Source organism: Somniosus microcephalus, unplaced genomic scaffold (genome assembly GCF_052327205.1).
Source record: "Somniosus microcephalus isolate GS21.2 unplaced genomic scaffold, FLI_Smic_1.0 unresolved_chr1, whole genome shotgun sequence".
Lineage (NCBI taxonomy): Eukaryota > Metazoa > Chordata > Chondrichthyes > Squaliformes > Somniosidae > Somniosus > Somniosus microcephalus.
The window spans coordinates 123734459-123747213 of NW_028225179.1; the positions used below are offsets into that span (position 1 = coordinate 123734459).

Genomic DNA, 12755 nt, shown 5'->3' on the forward strand with positions numbered 1-12755 from the left:
TTTGCTAAAACTGAATCCGGTGGGTATGTGTTGAAAGAAGATATGTTTGTATTTGAAATCTTGAGACAAGAGCGGAGCATCTGCTTGAGAATTGGTCAAAATCTTAATTGCAAGGAACCCGGGGGAAGGGGGGGGTGCAGCGAGACGGCCGGTACGACACAACGCACAAAGGGTGGACGAACAGGAAAAGCATCACGGAAAGGACAGATAGATATCGGCTCGACCATATGACTGGCCCTGGGGATATAAAGGGCTGTGAGCCTAAGCAGCTAAACTATCTGTTGGGTAGGTTGATTCCCGACACAAAGATCTACAAGAACACAACCGAACTAATCAATCGTTTGGACTGAAGGGAGTGTATGGATTTTAGGATTGGTAAATAACTGGGTTCTAAGGGTGTGGGTTCAGAGGAAAATCTGGAATGCTCTGCCTGAAAGAGGTGAAGTCCTTACCTAAGAAGGGATATACTTCCCATAGAGGGAGCTCAGTGAAGGTTCACCAGACTGATTCCTGGGATGGCAGGACTGCCGTATGAGGAGAGATTGGGTCGACTAGGCCTGTATTCACTAGAGTTTAGAAGAATGAGAGGGGATCTCATTGAAACGTATAAAATTCTGACAGGGCTAGACAGACTGGATGCAGGGAGGATGTTTCCCCTGGCTGGGGGGTCTAGAATGAGGGGCCACAGTCTCAGGATACGGGGTAGGACATTTAGGACTGAGATGAGGAGAAATTTCTTCACTCGGAGGGTGGTGAACATGTGGAATTCTCTACCACAGAAGGCTGTAGAGGCCAAGACACTGAATATATTTAAGAAGGAGATTGATAGATTTCTAGACACAAAAGGCATCAAGGGGTATGGGGAGAGAGCGGGAATATGGTATTGTGATAGAGGATCAGCCATGATCATATTGAATGGTGGAGCAGGCTCGAAGGGCCGAATGGCCGACTCCTGCTCCTATTTTTCTATGTTTCTATGTATTGTTTGCTTACTGTTGACTAATCAAGTAAGATAGTTGAACTAAGGTTACCTGCTGTTGTGTCTTTCCTATGGGTCAACCCTTAAGCTTCTCAGTTGAAGAAGCAGAATCCTACAGGGTGGTGCAAGCAGATTCAACAGTAACTTTCAAAAGGGAATTGGATAAATACTTGAAAAAGTAACATTTGCAGAGCTGTGGGGAATGATAAGTGGAGTGGGACTAAATGGATAGCTCTTTCAAAGAGCCGGCACAGACATGGTGGACCTGCGTGGCCTCCTTCTATGCTGTAAGATTCTATGAACTTGTGTTGGAAATTAGTAAAAAACAAAATCCAAATTTAAATAACCATTAAGCAAATAAAGGACGGAATAACTGCAAGGGAAGAATTGGGGGCTGAATGATTTCAATAGTCTTTATTAGAAATGAATGAAAGACACTGAAATATCTGAGATAACATTTGGTTTGGAGAAACAGTATTTAGTCAGTAAGTCAGAATGTATCTGTCGACCTCATGGAAGTGCTTGGTACATGGAAAATGAGTCTGAAAATAAGTCGGCAGATAATAGGAATATAAATGAAGGGCCCCCTGAATGACACCTCACCCTTGTGTCGATGTCTTACAGCTTCAAGTGAAAGAGTTTCAGCGCTTCCTTGTCCTTGAACACCATTTCAGGGAAAGGTAGAAAGAAAGGGTAGATCTTCTCCGTGAATCGGTCAGTGGAAGTATAGAGATGAGTCATGTCGTCGGCATTATAAAAGGACACCTGTCCTCCCTCATAGTCCACACAGACGCCAACCTTCTTCAGGTTCGTATTATGACAGCACTCGGATTCCGTTGCATGCTGAGGACCGTACACATTCCCATTCCACAGTCTCAAGATCCAAAAGCCATTTGGTGGAGTCAGTGCGACGGCGGTGTGCCTATCGATAGACTCTTTGGCTGCACCAACAATCCACTCGGTGAGGTTCCCGACGCTGATCTCCCAGTAGTGCTTGCCCGATGTAAACCCATCCTGCGCCAACACACATCCGTAATAACTGAATCGCTTGGGGTTGTGAGGCAACTCTTTCCCCTGCGAGCGGCCCTTCACCATCGTGTGGTCCTTGGAGAGAACAAGGTCCAAGCTTGCTGACTCCGAGTCCAGAGTCAAAGGAGCAGGAGCTGCAATCGAGATATATACACACGTTGTTTCAGCAGCCGAGAGCAAAGTAAAAAAGGAGCAAAATGTTTCCAAGTAATTAATCGGGAGCTGTGAGAGGCCAACAGAGCGCAAAAGGGAAGGGGAGAGCAATCTCGGCAGGATATTGGTCTTAGTTGGAATTCAACTTTGAGTTGCAGTTGGCCAGAAATGTTGTTTTTACTCTTGAACTGGGACTTGTGTGAAGTGAGTTAGTGAAGTTTTATTCTTGTGATAGTGCGAGAAGAGAGAGCAGTAGAGTGGAATGGAGGGGAGGGTAGGAGAGGAGAGAAGAACAGAGGAGGAGAGGAGAGGAGGGGAAGAGAGAAGGGGAGGGGCAGAGAGGAGGGGAGCAGAGGCGCGGTGAGGAGGGGGAGGAGAGAGGAGAAGAGATGAAAGAAGAGAAGGGGTATGAGTGCAGAGGACATTACCTGGGTTGACTACATTCAGCATCTGTTTCCATACTGTGTACTGCAGAGGACCATTGAACTCCCCCACATTCAGTTTGGGGGTCTTTAGTATAGGCTTAGTGTGCAAGTCACATCTGGAAAGCAAACATGAGTGCTTTAATTGCTATTCAATAAATACTGAACAAGCCATGCAGTGGCTGAGCAAACCGGGCTACCTGTGACTCCAGGGACACAAAGCAGCTTCATTCACAGTGAATGATATGGGGATAAATTTAACTTTCATGGCCAGGCGAAGAATGGGTGATGGCGAATCGGCAGTCCATTCTACACCAAGACTGGTTTAGGTTTTCTGTGACAGCCTAAGCCCTGCTTCTTTGCTGATACTGGATCACACCACAGCCGAAGGACTGTCAATGAGAAGCAGCTGAAAGGAGCCACAACACAACTGGTGTCATCTGGTGTTTACTGAAAGCAGTTCCGTTCTTGCCGTAGGGTGGCTAGAACTTAATTTATGTCCATCAACCTTTTCTGATATTCATCCTTGATATAAAAGATGCCTCATCGTCCCCAACACTGTGCCAGCAATAGTGCACAGAGCATCTTCAGTTTGTCTCTAAACTGTGTCTTCCCTGACCTGGGAGTGTTTGATGAGACAGTGTAGAGGGAGCTTTACTCTGTATCTAACCCGTGCTGTACCTGCCCTGGGAGTGTTTGATGGGACAGTGCAGAGGGAGCTTTACTCTGTATCTAACCCACGCTGTACCTGCCCTGGGAGTGGTTTATGGGACAGTGTAGAGGGAGCTTTACTCTGTATCTAACCCGTGCTGTACCTGCCCTGGGAGTGGTTGATGGGACAGTGTAGAGGGAGCTTTACTCTGTATCTAACCCGTGCTGTACCTGCCCTGGGAGTGGTTGATGGGACAGTGTAGAGGGAGCTTTACTCTGTATCTAACCCGTGCTGTACCTGCCCTGGGAATGATTGATGGGACAGTGTAGAGGGATCTTTACTCTGCATCCAACACGTGCTGTATCTGCCCTGGGAATGATTGATGGGACAGTGTAGAGGGATCTTTAATCTGTATCTAACCCGTGCTGTATCTGCCCTGGGAGTGTTTGATGGGACAGTGTAGAGGGAGCTTTAATCTGTATCTAACCCGTGCTATACCTGCCCTGGGAGTGTTTGATGGGACAGTGCAGAGGGAGCTTTACTCTGTATCTAACCTGTGCTGTCCCTGCCCTGGGAGTGTTTGATGGGACAGTTTAGAGGGAGATTTACTCTGTATATAGCCCATGCTGTACCTGACCTGGGAGTGTTTGATGGGACAGTGTAGAGGGAGATTTACTCTGTATATAACCCATGCTGTACCTGTCCTGGGAGTGTTTGATGGGACAGTGTCGAGGGAGCTTTACGCTGTATCTAACCCGTGATGTACCTGTCCTGGGAGTGTTTGATGAGACAGTGTAGAGAGAGCTTTACTCTGTATCTAACCCATGCTGTACCTGACCTGGGAGTGTTTGATGGGGCAGTGTAGATGGAGCTTTTACCTGTATCTAACCCGTGCTGTACCTGACCTGGGTGTGTTTGATGGGACAGTGTCGAGGTAGCTTTATGCTGTATCTAACCTGTGCTGTACCTGCCCTGGGAGTGTTTGATGGGAAAGTGTAGCGGGAGGTTTACTCTGTATCTAACCCATGCTGTACCTGTCCTGGGAGTGTTTGATGGGACAGTGTAGAGAGAGCTTTACTCTGTATCTAACCCGTGCTGTACCTGACCTGGGAGTGTTTGATGGGACAGTGTCGAGGGAGCTTTATGCTGTATCTAACCTGTGCTGTACCTGCCCTGGGAGTGTTTGATGGGACAGTGTAGAGGGAGCTTTATTCTGTATCTAACCTGTGCTGCACCTGCCCTGGGAGTGTTTGATGGGACACTGTAGAGGGAGCTATGACCTGTATCTAATCCATGCTGTACCTTATCTGGGAGTGTTTGATGGGACAGTGTAGAGGGAGCTTTACTCTGTATCTAACCCGTGCTGTACCTGACCTGGGAGTGTTTGATGGGACAGTGTAGAGGAAGCTTTATTCTGTATCTAACCCGTGCTGAACCTGCCCTGGGAGTGTTTGATGGGACAATGTAGAGGGAGCTTTACTCTGTATCTAACCCATGCTGTACCTGCCCTGGGAGTGTTTGATGGGACAGTGTAGAGGGAGCTTTACTCTGTATCTAACCCATGCTGTACCTGTCCTGGGAGTGTTTGATGGGACAGTGTAGAGGGAGCTTTACTCTGTATCTAACCCGTGCTGTACCTGCCCTGGGAGTGTTTGATGGGACAGTGTAGAGGGAGCTTTACTCTGTATCTAACCCATGCTGTACCTGCCCTGGGAGTGTTTGATGAGACAGTGTAGACAGAGCTTTACTCTGTATCTAACATGTGCTGTACCTGCCCTGGGAGTGTTTGATGGGACAGTGTAGAGGGAGCTTTACTCTGTATCTAAGCTGTGCTGTACCTGCCCTGGGAGTGTTTGATGGGACAGTGTAGAGGGAGCTTTACTCTGTATCTAACCCGTGCTGTACCTGCCCTGGGAGTGTTTGATGGGGCAGTGTAGAGGGAGCTTTACTCTGTATCTAAGCTGTGCTGTACCTGCTCTGGGAGTGTTTGATGGGACAGTGTAGAGGGAGCTTTATGCTGTACCACGTTGGGAGAACTCTGGAGGCTGATTTTCTGCATGCCCTCTGAATGGGCAGTGATAGGAGTTGTGGGATGAGATTGAGAAAATTCAAAGAAGAAGTAGAACCAAATAAATGAACTTGTAAATAAGTTACACACCTCTGAAGAATGCATTTGATCTCCTGAAAAACAAAATGTAAGATAACTTTACTTTACCATTGTGCCGCCATAGTTCAGCTTGCTGTATTTAGTGTATAATTTCAATATACTCTTGGGCCAGAAAACAGGTAACTTTATTCTGAAATTAGCACATAGTGTACCTCCCCTGGGAGTACCTCCTGTACAATGTGAAAATGTTTTTCAGTTGCCAACACTGACAACCCTCGTGTTGTTGGGCATCAAACGTTTCATCCTTTCAGTCTGAACCCACTAACACATTCCCTATCACTGCCATCATAAGCTGATAACACTCCTATTGTGAGGAGTCCTAGAGTCCTAAAGCACGCTGTCCCATCCAGGTGAACATGGAATATATCACTGCCAGGTTGGGTACAGCATGGGCCAGATACAGAGAAAAGCGCCTCACAGGAGGGGGCCATTCGGCCCATTGTGCCTGTGCCGGCTCTTTGAAAGAGCTCTCCCATTAGTCCCACTCTCCCGGCTCTTTCCTCATAGCACTGCAAAAAAAACTTTCCTTTTCAAGTTTACATCTAACTTCCTTTTGAAAGTTACTATTAAATCTGCTTCCACCGCCCTTTCAGGCAGTGCATTCCAGATTATCACAACTCACGGTGTAAAATAAAAATCCTCATCTCTCCTTTTTGTTCCTTTTGCCAAATGTCTTAAACCCGTGACCTTCCTGCAAGTGGAAACAGTTTAAAAGGGCTAGAAATTCCCCTCGAGCCCTGTTTGGGGCACTAAACCAGAAAAGCTGGAAAAGCCTTTCTAAAATTTCCACTTTTTGCTTCTTGGAGCACAAGAGGGTGGGGAAGTTTGCGACCCGGGGCGCCCGGCTCAGCAGCGCCACGCACTGGGGACACGTGGCGCTGACACGGTGCAGGGGCTCTTCCCTGAATTAAAGGGAAGGGCCCAACGCTGCGAACTCTACAGTTCTTTTTTAACTTACCTACAGCACCGGGGAGCGGGGTTGCCATGCCATCAGCCCAGCACTCAAGCAGGGTGCCGGGCTGAGTGATCGCAGCATGGAGCCCGCATCCGGAAGAAAAAAAACATTTTCAAATATGGCGACATTTTTTTCAGGGAGGCTGGTCACCTCACCTTTAAATGACGCCCCCGCTAGCGGCCGGCCGCCCTGCTCGCGTCCCCTGCAGCAGTCGCTGCCATCGCCCGGCGCTGCTGCAGGGGGCGAAGGGAAGTTTTTGTGCTGGGGCGCGACCGGGTATAGTAGTTCCAGTTTTGTCTCCATTCAGTAAACACCTGTTATAACCAACTCCTGCAGTCCGTGTCTCAATTACACACGGATGTTACACTGGCGACGAACAGATCCGAACTTACCTACAGTTCTGCACCACCTCACGGGGATCCATCCCTGAAGCGAAGTTGTTAGGGGTCGAGGCCAGAAGGAAGAAATCCAAAAAGAAAAAAAAACAAACAGAAGAAACGGGCGTCGACCGTGGGCAACCGCCCTCTGATTCATCGAATTCGAAGATTTGCAGGAGAGGCTGTCGAGAGCTGGGCTTGGTTATCCAGTCTGTGGTGTTCCAGCTAATCGGGCTGGTGGCAGGTAGTACACTGATCCTTCCTGGGCTGCGGCGGGCTAGAGCTCGATCGGGTGGCTTTTCAACGGGGCTGAGCAGCGTTGTCGGGAAGAGGAGAGAGAGAGAGAGAGGGTGGAGCACACAGGGCGCGGCCGGTGCTACGAAGCCGGGCAGCGTACAGACCCGAGAAGAGGGAGGAAAGTGTCCCATAGGGTCTGCTCTGACGACGGGAACAGTAATTAAAATTAAAGAAATTAGAAGTGCAGAAAGCCGCGAGGAGCTGCAGTTTGCCACGGGGACCGCGGGGAGCGGCGTTGGCAGCAGCGCGGGGGGGGGGGGGGGAAGTGCGCGAAGACCATAGGGCGTCACCATCAAGGCATAAAAACGCCAGCAACAGCGCTAGCAGCAGCGGAAAAGACAGAAAGCGCGGGAGGCGCCATCTTAATCCAGCGGGGAAGAAGGCTAAGCGCGGGAGGCGCCATTTTGTTCAATCGGGGAAGAAGGCAAAGCGCGGGAGGCGCCATCTTAGATCTCCAAGATGCCGAAGACTGGCAATATCACTGCCTTCGATAATGCAATAGAAGACTGGACCACGTATGTGGAAAGAGTCGAAGTATATTGCAAGGCAAATGAAGTAGCCGATGAGAAAAAGGCATCGGTACTACTAAACTTAATGGGCGCAAGAACGTACGGCCTATTGCGGAACCTGATCACTCCAGTCAAACCGATGGCGAAGAGTTTTAACGAAATTGTTGATATCCTATAGGAACACCTAAATCCTACACCGCTGCTGATAGCAGAAAGATTTAAATTCCACAAGAGAAATCAGCATAAAGATGAGAGCAATGCTGATTACCTTACAGAACTACGCAAGCTACCAAAGCACTGCCAGTTCGGAGCAGGACTGGCAGATACCCTACGGGACAAATTTGTCTGTGGAGTCCTGAGTGAAGGAACCCAGAAGAGGTTACTCTCAGAGAAAGAGCTGATGCTAGATAAGGCTTTCAGCGTGGCAGTATCATACGAAGCAGCAGCAAGGGGAGCTGCGGAAATACAGCAAAAGCCACAGGAATACGGCACCCATGAAATGTCACGGGGATTTGAAAAATGTTATCGCTGCGGCAGAACAACCCATGACCAGAAGGACTGCTGGTCCAAGGACAAAACATGCAGGCAATGCGGAAAGATGGGACACATTGCACAAGTTTGCAGGTCCGGGAAGAAGACTAACGACAACAAAAAGACTACTAAGGAAAAGTACAGGAAAGTACAAAAGATGACGGACAGTAGTTCCGAAGACCAGAAGAGCGATAGTGAATCCGGGAACAAGAGACTAAGCTGTCTCAAACTACACAACGTAATCACAAAAGAGGATCACCGAACCATTTGGGTCACCCTCACGATAGCAGGGTCCCAAGTCAAAATGGAATTGGATACAGGATCAGCCCTGACCGTCATGAATCGACGAGACTACGAGCGGCTATTCTCACACATACCCTTGAAAGACACATCCATTGTCTTGAAGACATGTACGGGGCAGAAAGTATACCCCAGAGGGCAAATAAGGGTGCCTGTCGAATACAACGGCAAGGAAATACAGAAATTGTATCTGTACATACTGCAAGATGGTGGACCACCGTTATTGGGATGTGAATGGATCAGAAAGATAAGTTTAGACTGGCACTCCATTCAGGCACTGACGGTGGCTGGTAAAAAGGATGACGACATCACACCTGGACGATTGTCAAAAATCTTGGCTAACGCTAAAGAGGTATTTCAACAAGAACTGGGAACTCTTAAAGGCGTAACTGCCTCGATAAAAATAGAAGAGAATGCAATTCCCAAGTTTTTCAAAGCAAGACCGGTACCGTATGCAATTCGCCCAGCCGTCGAGGCAGAGCTGGAGAATCTGGAGAATGCAGGCGTGCTAACTAAGGTAGACTGGAGCGAGTGGGTGACACCCATCGTTCCTGTCATGAAGAAAACGTTAAACAATAAGTCTGAGGAGCCAAGGAAGGTTCGCATCTGTGGGGACTTCAAGGTGACTGTGAACCCAGTCCTTCACACAGTACAGTATCCTCTTCCGAGGATAGAAGATATTTTCGCCTCACTATCTGGAGGGAAACGTTTTACAAAAATTGACCTAGCGCAAGCATATTTGCAGATGGAGGTTGAAGAATCCTCTAGGAAATATCTCACGATAAACACTCACAAAGGTCTTTACCAGTATAATCGACTGGTATTCGGAGTTGCATCAGCTCCGGCTATATGGCAAAGAGCGATGGAACAAGTCCTGCAAGGGATTCCGGGGACTCACTGTTACTTGGACGACATCCTAGTGACAGGTGAAAATGACAGTGAACACCTTGCCAACCTAGAGCAGGTGCTCACTAGACTAAGAGAACATGGGCTACGAGCCAATCGCCCCAAGTGCGAGTTTTTTAAGAAACAAATATCGTATTGTGGCCACGTGATTGATGAAGAGGGGTTACATAAGTCCCCTGACAAAATTGAAGCGGTAGTTAAGGCTCCAGCGCCTGAAAATGTGTCGCAACTGAGGTCATTCCTCGGATTGGTGAATTACTACCATAAGTTTTTGCCGAATTTGTCCACAATTCTGCACCCACTGAACGCCCTGCTACAAACTGGAGTAGCATGGAAATGGAGCGATGAATGTAAGCGGGCCTTTCAGAAGTGTAAAGGCCTGATCACTTCAAGAGAAGTATTGGCTCACTACAACCCATCACTACCGATAAGACTGGCGTGTGATGCGTCTCCCTACAGCGTTGGGGCGGTACTGTCACATAATTCCCTTGATGGTTCAGAGAGGCCGGTAGCTTTTGCATCACGCTCGTTAACTGCAGCCGAGCGTAACTACGGCCAGATTGACAGAGAGGCCCTCAGCCTGGTGTGGGGGCTGAAGAAGTTCAATCACTACCTGCACGGACAGAAATTTACTCTACTAACTGATCGTCAGCCTCTTGTCTCCATTTTCAACCCTAAGAAGGGCGTCCCGATAATGACAGCACAACGGCTACAGAGGTGGTCCCTTTTCCTAGGGGCACACCAATATGACATCGAGTACAAAGGAACTAAACAGCATGGGAATACTGATGGATTGTCGTGCCTACCGTTGCCGACGGTGGAAGAAGCACCTGCAGTGGATCCTGTGGAAATATTCCACTCGACCATAGTCGAATGTCTACCTGTGACGAATGCAAACATAGAAAAGGAAACACGAAATGACCTGACACTCTCCAGGGTCTATGATTTAACGGTAAAGGGATGGCCAGCACATGGCGAACCACTGTTGCCAGCATTCTCGCCGAGAAGAGAACAGCTGTCAGTGTGCCGAGGAACCTTGATGTGTGGATCCAGAGTAGTAATTCCACCCAAATTGAAGGATAGAGTGCTCAATGAGCTTCATGAGGGTCATCTGGGAGGGGTAAAAATGAAGAATTTAGCCAGAGCGTTTGTGTGGTGGCCGGGAATCGATAGAGAAATCGAAGAGATGACCAAGAGCTGTACAGGATGCCAGAAGGTCCAAAACGCCCCACCACAAGCCCCTCTACATCCATGGGAGTGGCCCTCATCTCCATGGCAAAGGGTACACATTGATTTTGCTGGTCCATTTAGGGACTCGATGCTTTTAATTGCGGTGGATGCACATTCAAAGTGGCCAGAGGTAATAAAAATGTCCTCAACCACCACAGAAAAAACCATCACAGTCTTACGAACCATATTCGCCACAAATGGGCTGCCTGAACAGATTTGCTCCGACAATGGACCACAGTTTGTGTCTGAAGAGTTCTGGAGGTTCTTAAAGAACAATGGTGTTAAGCATTACACATCCGCCCCATATCATCCAGCCACCAATGGATTGGCTGAGAGGTTCGTTCAAACATTTAAGAAGGCTATCAAGGCAATGTGTAATGAAGATATACCCCTACAACACAAGGTGGATAACTTCTTGTTTGCCTACCGGAATGCGACACATGCGGTTACCAACCAAACTCCAGCCATGATGTTCTTCAATCGAAGACTAAGATGCCGCTTGGATTTGGTTAAGCCAAACATCAGAAGAGATGTGGAGAACAGGCAGTTTCAGAATATGAATGAAAGGCCAACCAGGAGTTTTAAGATGGGTCAACCAGTTTTGGCCCGGGACTACCGCACAGAGAAATGGCAGCCAGGAACGATCTGCACACGGCAAGGACCTCTAATGCATGCCGTGGACGTTGGAGAGAGCATTGTAAGACGCCATGCTGACCAGATTCTAGAGACACTGGAAAACGTCAAATCCACACCATGATCCGATACACCTGGTGATGAAACCGAAGTACCAATTGCATCTACCTCAGAATCGGTGATATTGGAAGCAGACGAACCAAACAACGACGTTGATCCCGAATCAACTTTGCCAGAAGAACCTGATACCCCAAAGAGGCGTTATCCAGACAGAATCAGGAAGCCTCCTCAAAGACTGAATTTATAATTGCTTAACTTCAGCTAATGTATATAGCAACTGTAATTGTAAATATGTTATTTAATTATTAATCGAATGTTATGTACTGTTTAGCTAAAAGGGGAGGAAATGTAGTGTATGTACTTTGAAGAAGGAACTATATTCTGCAGCCCCTGTATACTGCAGTACCAGTAGTGACCACCCCGGTATATAAGCCTGTGTAGTAACTTTGTATACCAGTTTTGTCTCCATTCAGTAAACACCTGTTATAACCAACTCCTGCAGTCCATGTCTCAATTACACACGGACGTTACACCATTAAACCCTCTCACGCGGACGTAAAAGAGCGGATGACTTTACTCTGGAGTCCTGGCCAATATTTATGCCTCAACCAACATCTCTGAAACAGATTATCAGGCTACGATCACGTTGCTGTTTGTGGGATCTCCCTGTGCATAAATTGGCTGCCGCTTTTCCTACGTCACAACGCTTCAAAAAAGTACCTAATTGTCTTTAAAGTGCTTTGGGATGACCTGAGGTGGTGAAAGGCGCTATATAAATACAAGTTCTTTCTTTCTGGCAGGGCAGCTACCTGTCCTCTCAGGCATGGTTTGGTGCACAGCGTAAAAGAAGGCAATAGCAAAATACTGTGGATGCTGGTAATCTCAAATAACAACAGAAAATGCTGTAATCACTCAGCAGGCCAGGGCAGCATCTGCGGAGAGAGAAACAGATTTGTCTGGGACCCTTCGTCAGAACTGGAAAAAGTTCGGGATGTAGCAGGTTTTAAGCAGGTGCAGAGGCAGGGAAAGGTGGGGGGAGGAACGTTCTGTGCTAGGGTAGGACGCAGGAGAGATTAAATGTTGCAAATGGGGATGGCAGAATCATCAACAGCTGCCGCCTGAAAAAATGGGGGCTGGGGTTAGAGTCTGAAATTGTTGAACTCAATGTTGAGTCCAGAAGGCTGTAAAGTGCCTAATCAAAATGAGGTGCTGTTCCTCGAGCTTCATTGGAATCGTGTAAGAGGCCGAGGACAGAGAGGTCCGAGTGGGAGTGGAGCGGGGAATTAAAGTGACAGGTGACCGGAAGCTCGGGGTCACCCTTACGGACTGAACAGAGGTGTTCCGCAAAGCGGTCATCCAATCTGCGTTTGGTCTCCCCAATGTAGAGGAGACCGCATCGTGAGCAGCGAATACAGTATACTAGATTACAAGAAGTACAAGTAAATCACTGTTTCACCTGGAAGGAGTGTTTGGGGCCCTGGACAGTGGGAAGGGAGGAGGTGAAAGGGCAGGTGTTGCATCTCCTATGCTTGCACGGGAAGGTGCCGTGGGAAGG

General features: G+C 48.0%; 1 protein-coding gene across 2 annotated transcripts in view; it reads right to left on the minus strand.

Annotated features, from left to right (window-relative positions):
* Nucleotides 1-731: 731 nt before the first annotated feature.
* The window catches only part of LOC147095797 (zinc-binding protein A33-like), a 29591-nt gene continuing 17567 nt past the window's right edge, over nucleotides 732-12755 (minus strand). For both annotated transcript variants that reach the window (XM_085974805.1, XM_085974804.1), the window contains exons 4-6: nucleotides 5394-5416; nucleotides 2590-2702; nucleotides 732-2142 (exon numbers count right to left, since the gene is read on the minus strand). In XM_085974805.1, the coding sequence (XP_085830931.1) occupies nucleotides 1598-2142; nucleotides 2590-2702; nucleotides 5394-5416 (681 nt within the window). In that variant the 3' untranslated portion in view covers nucleotides 732-1597. The remainder of the gene's footprint in view (nucleotides 2143-2589; nucleotides 2703-5393; nucleotides 5417-12755) is intronic.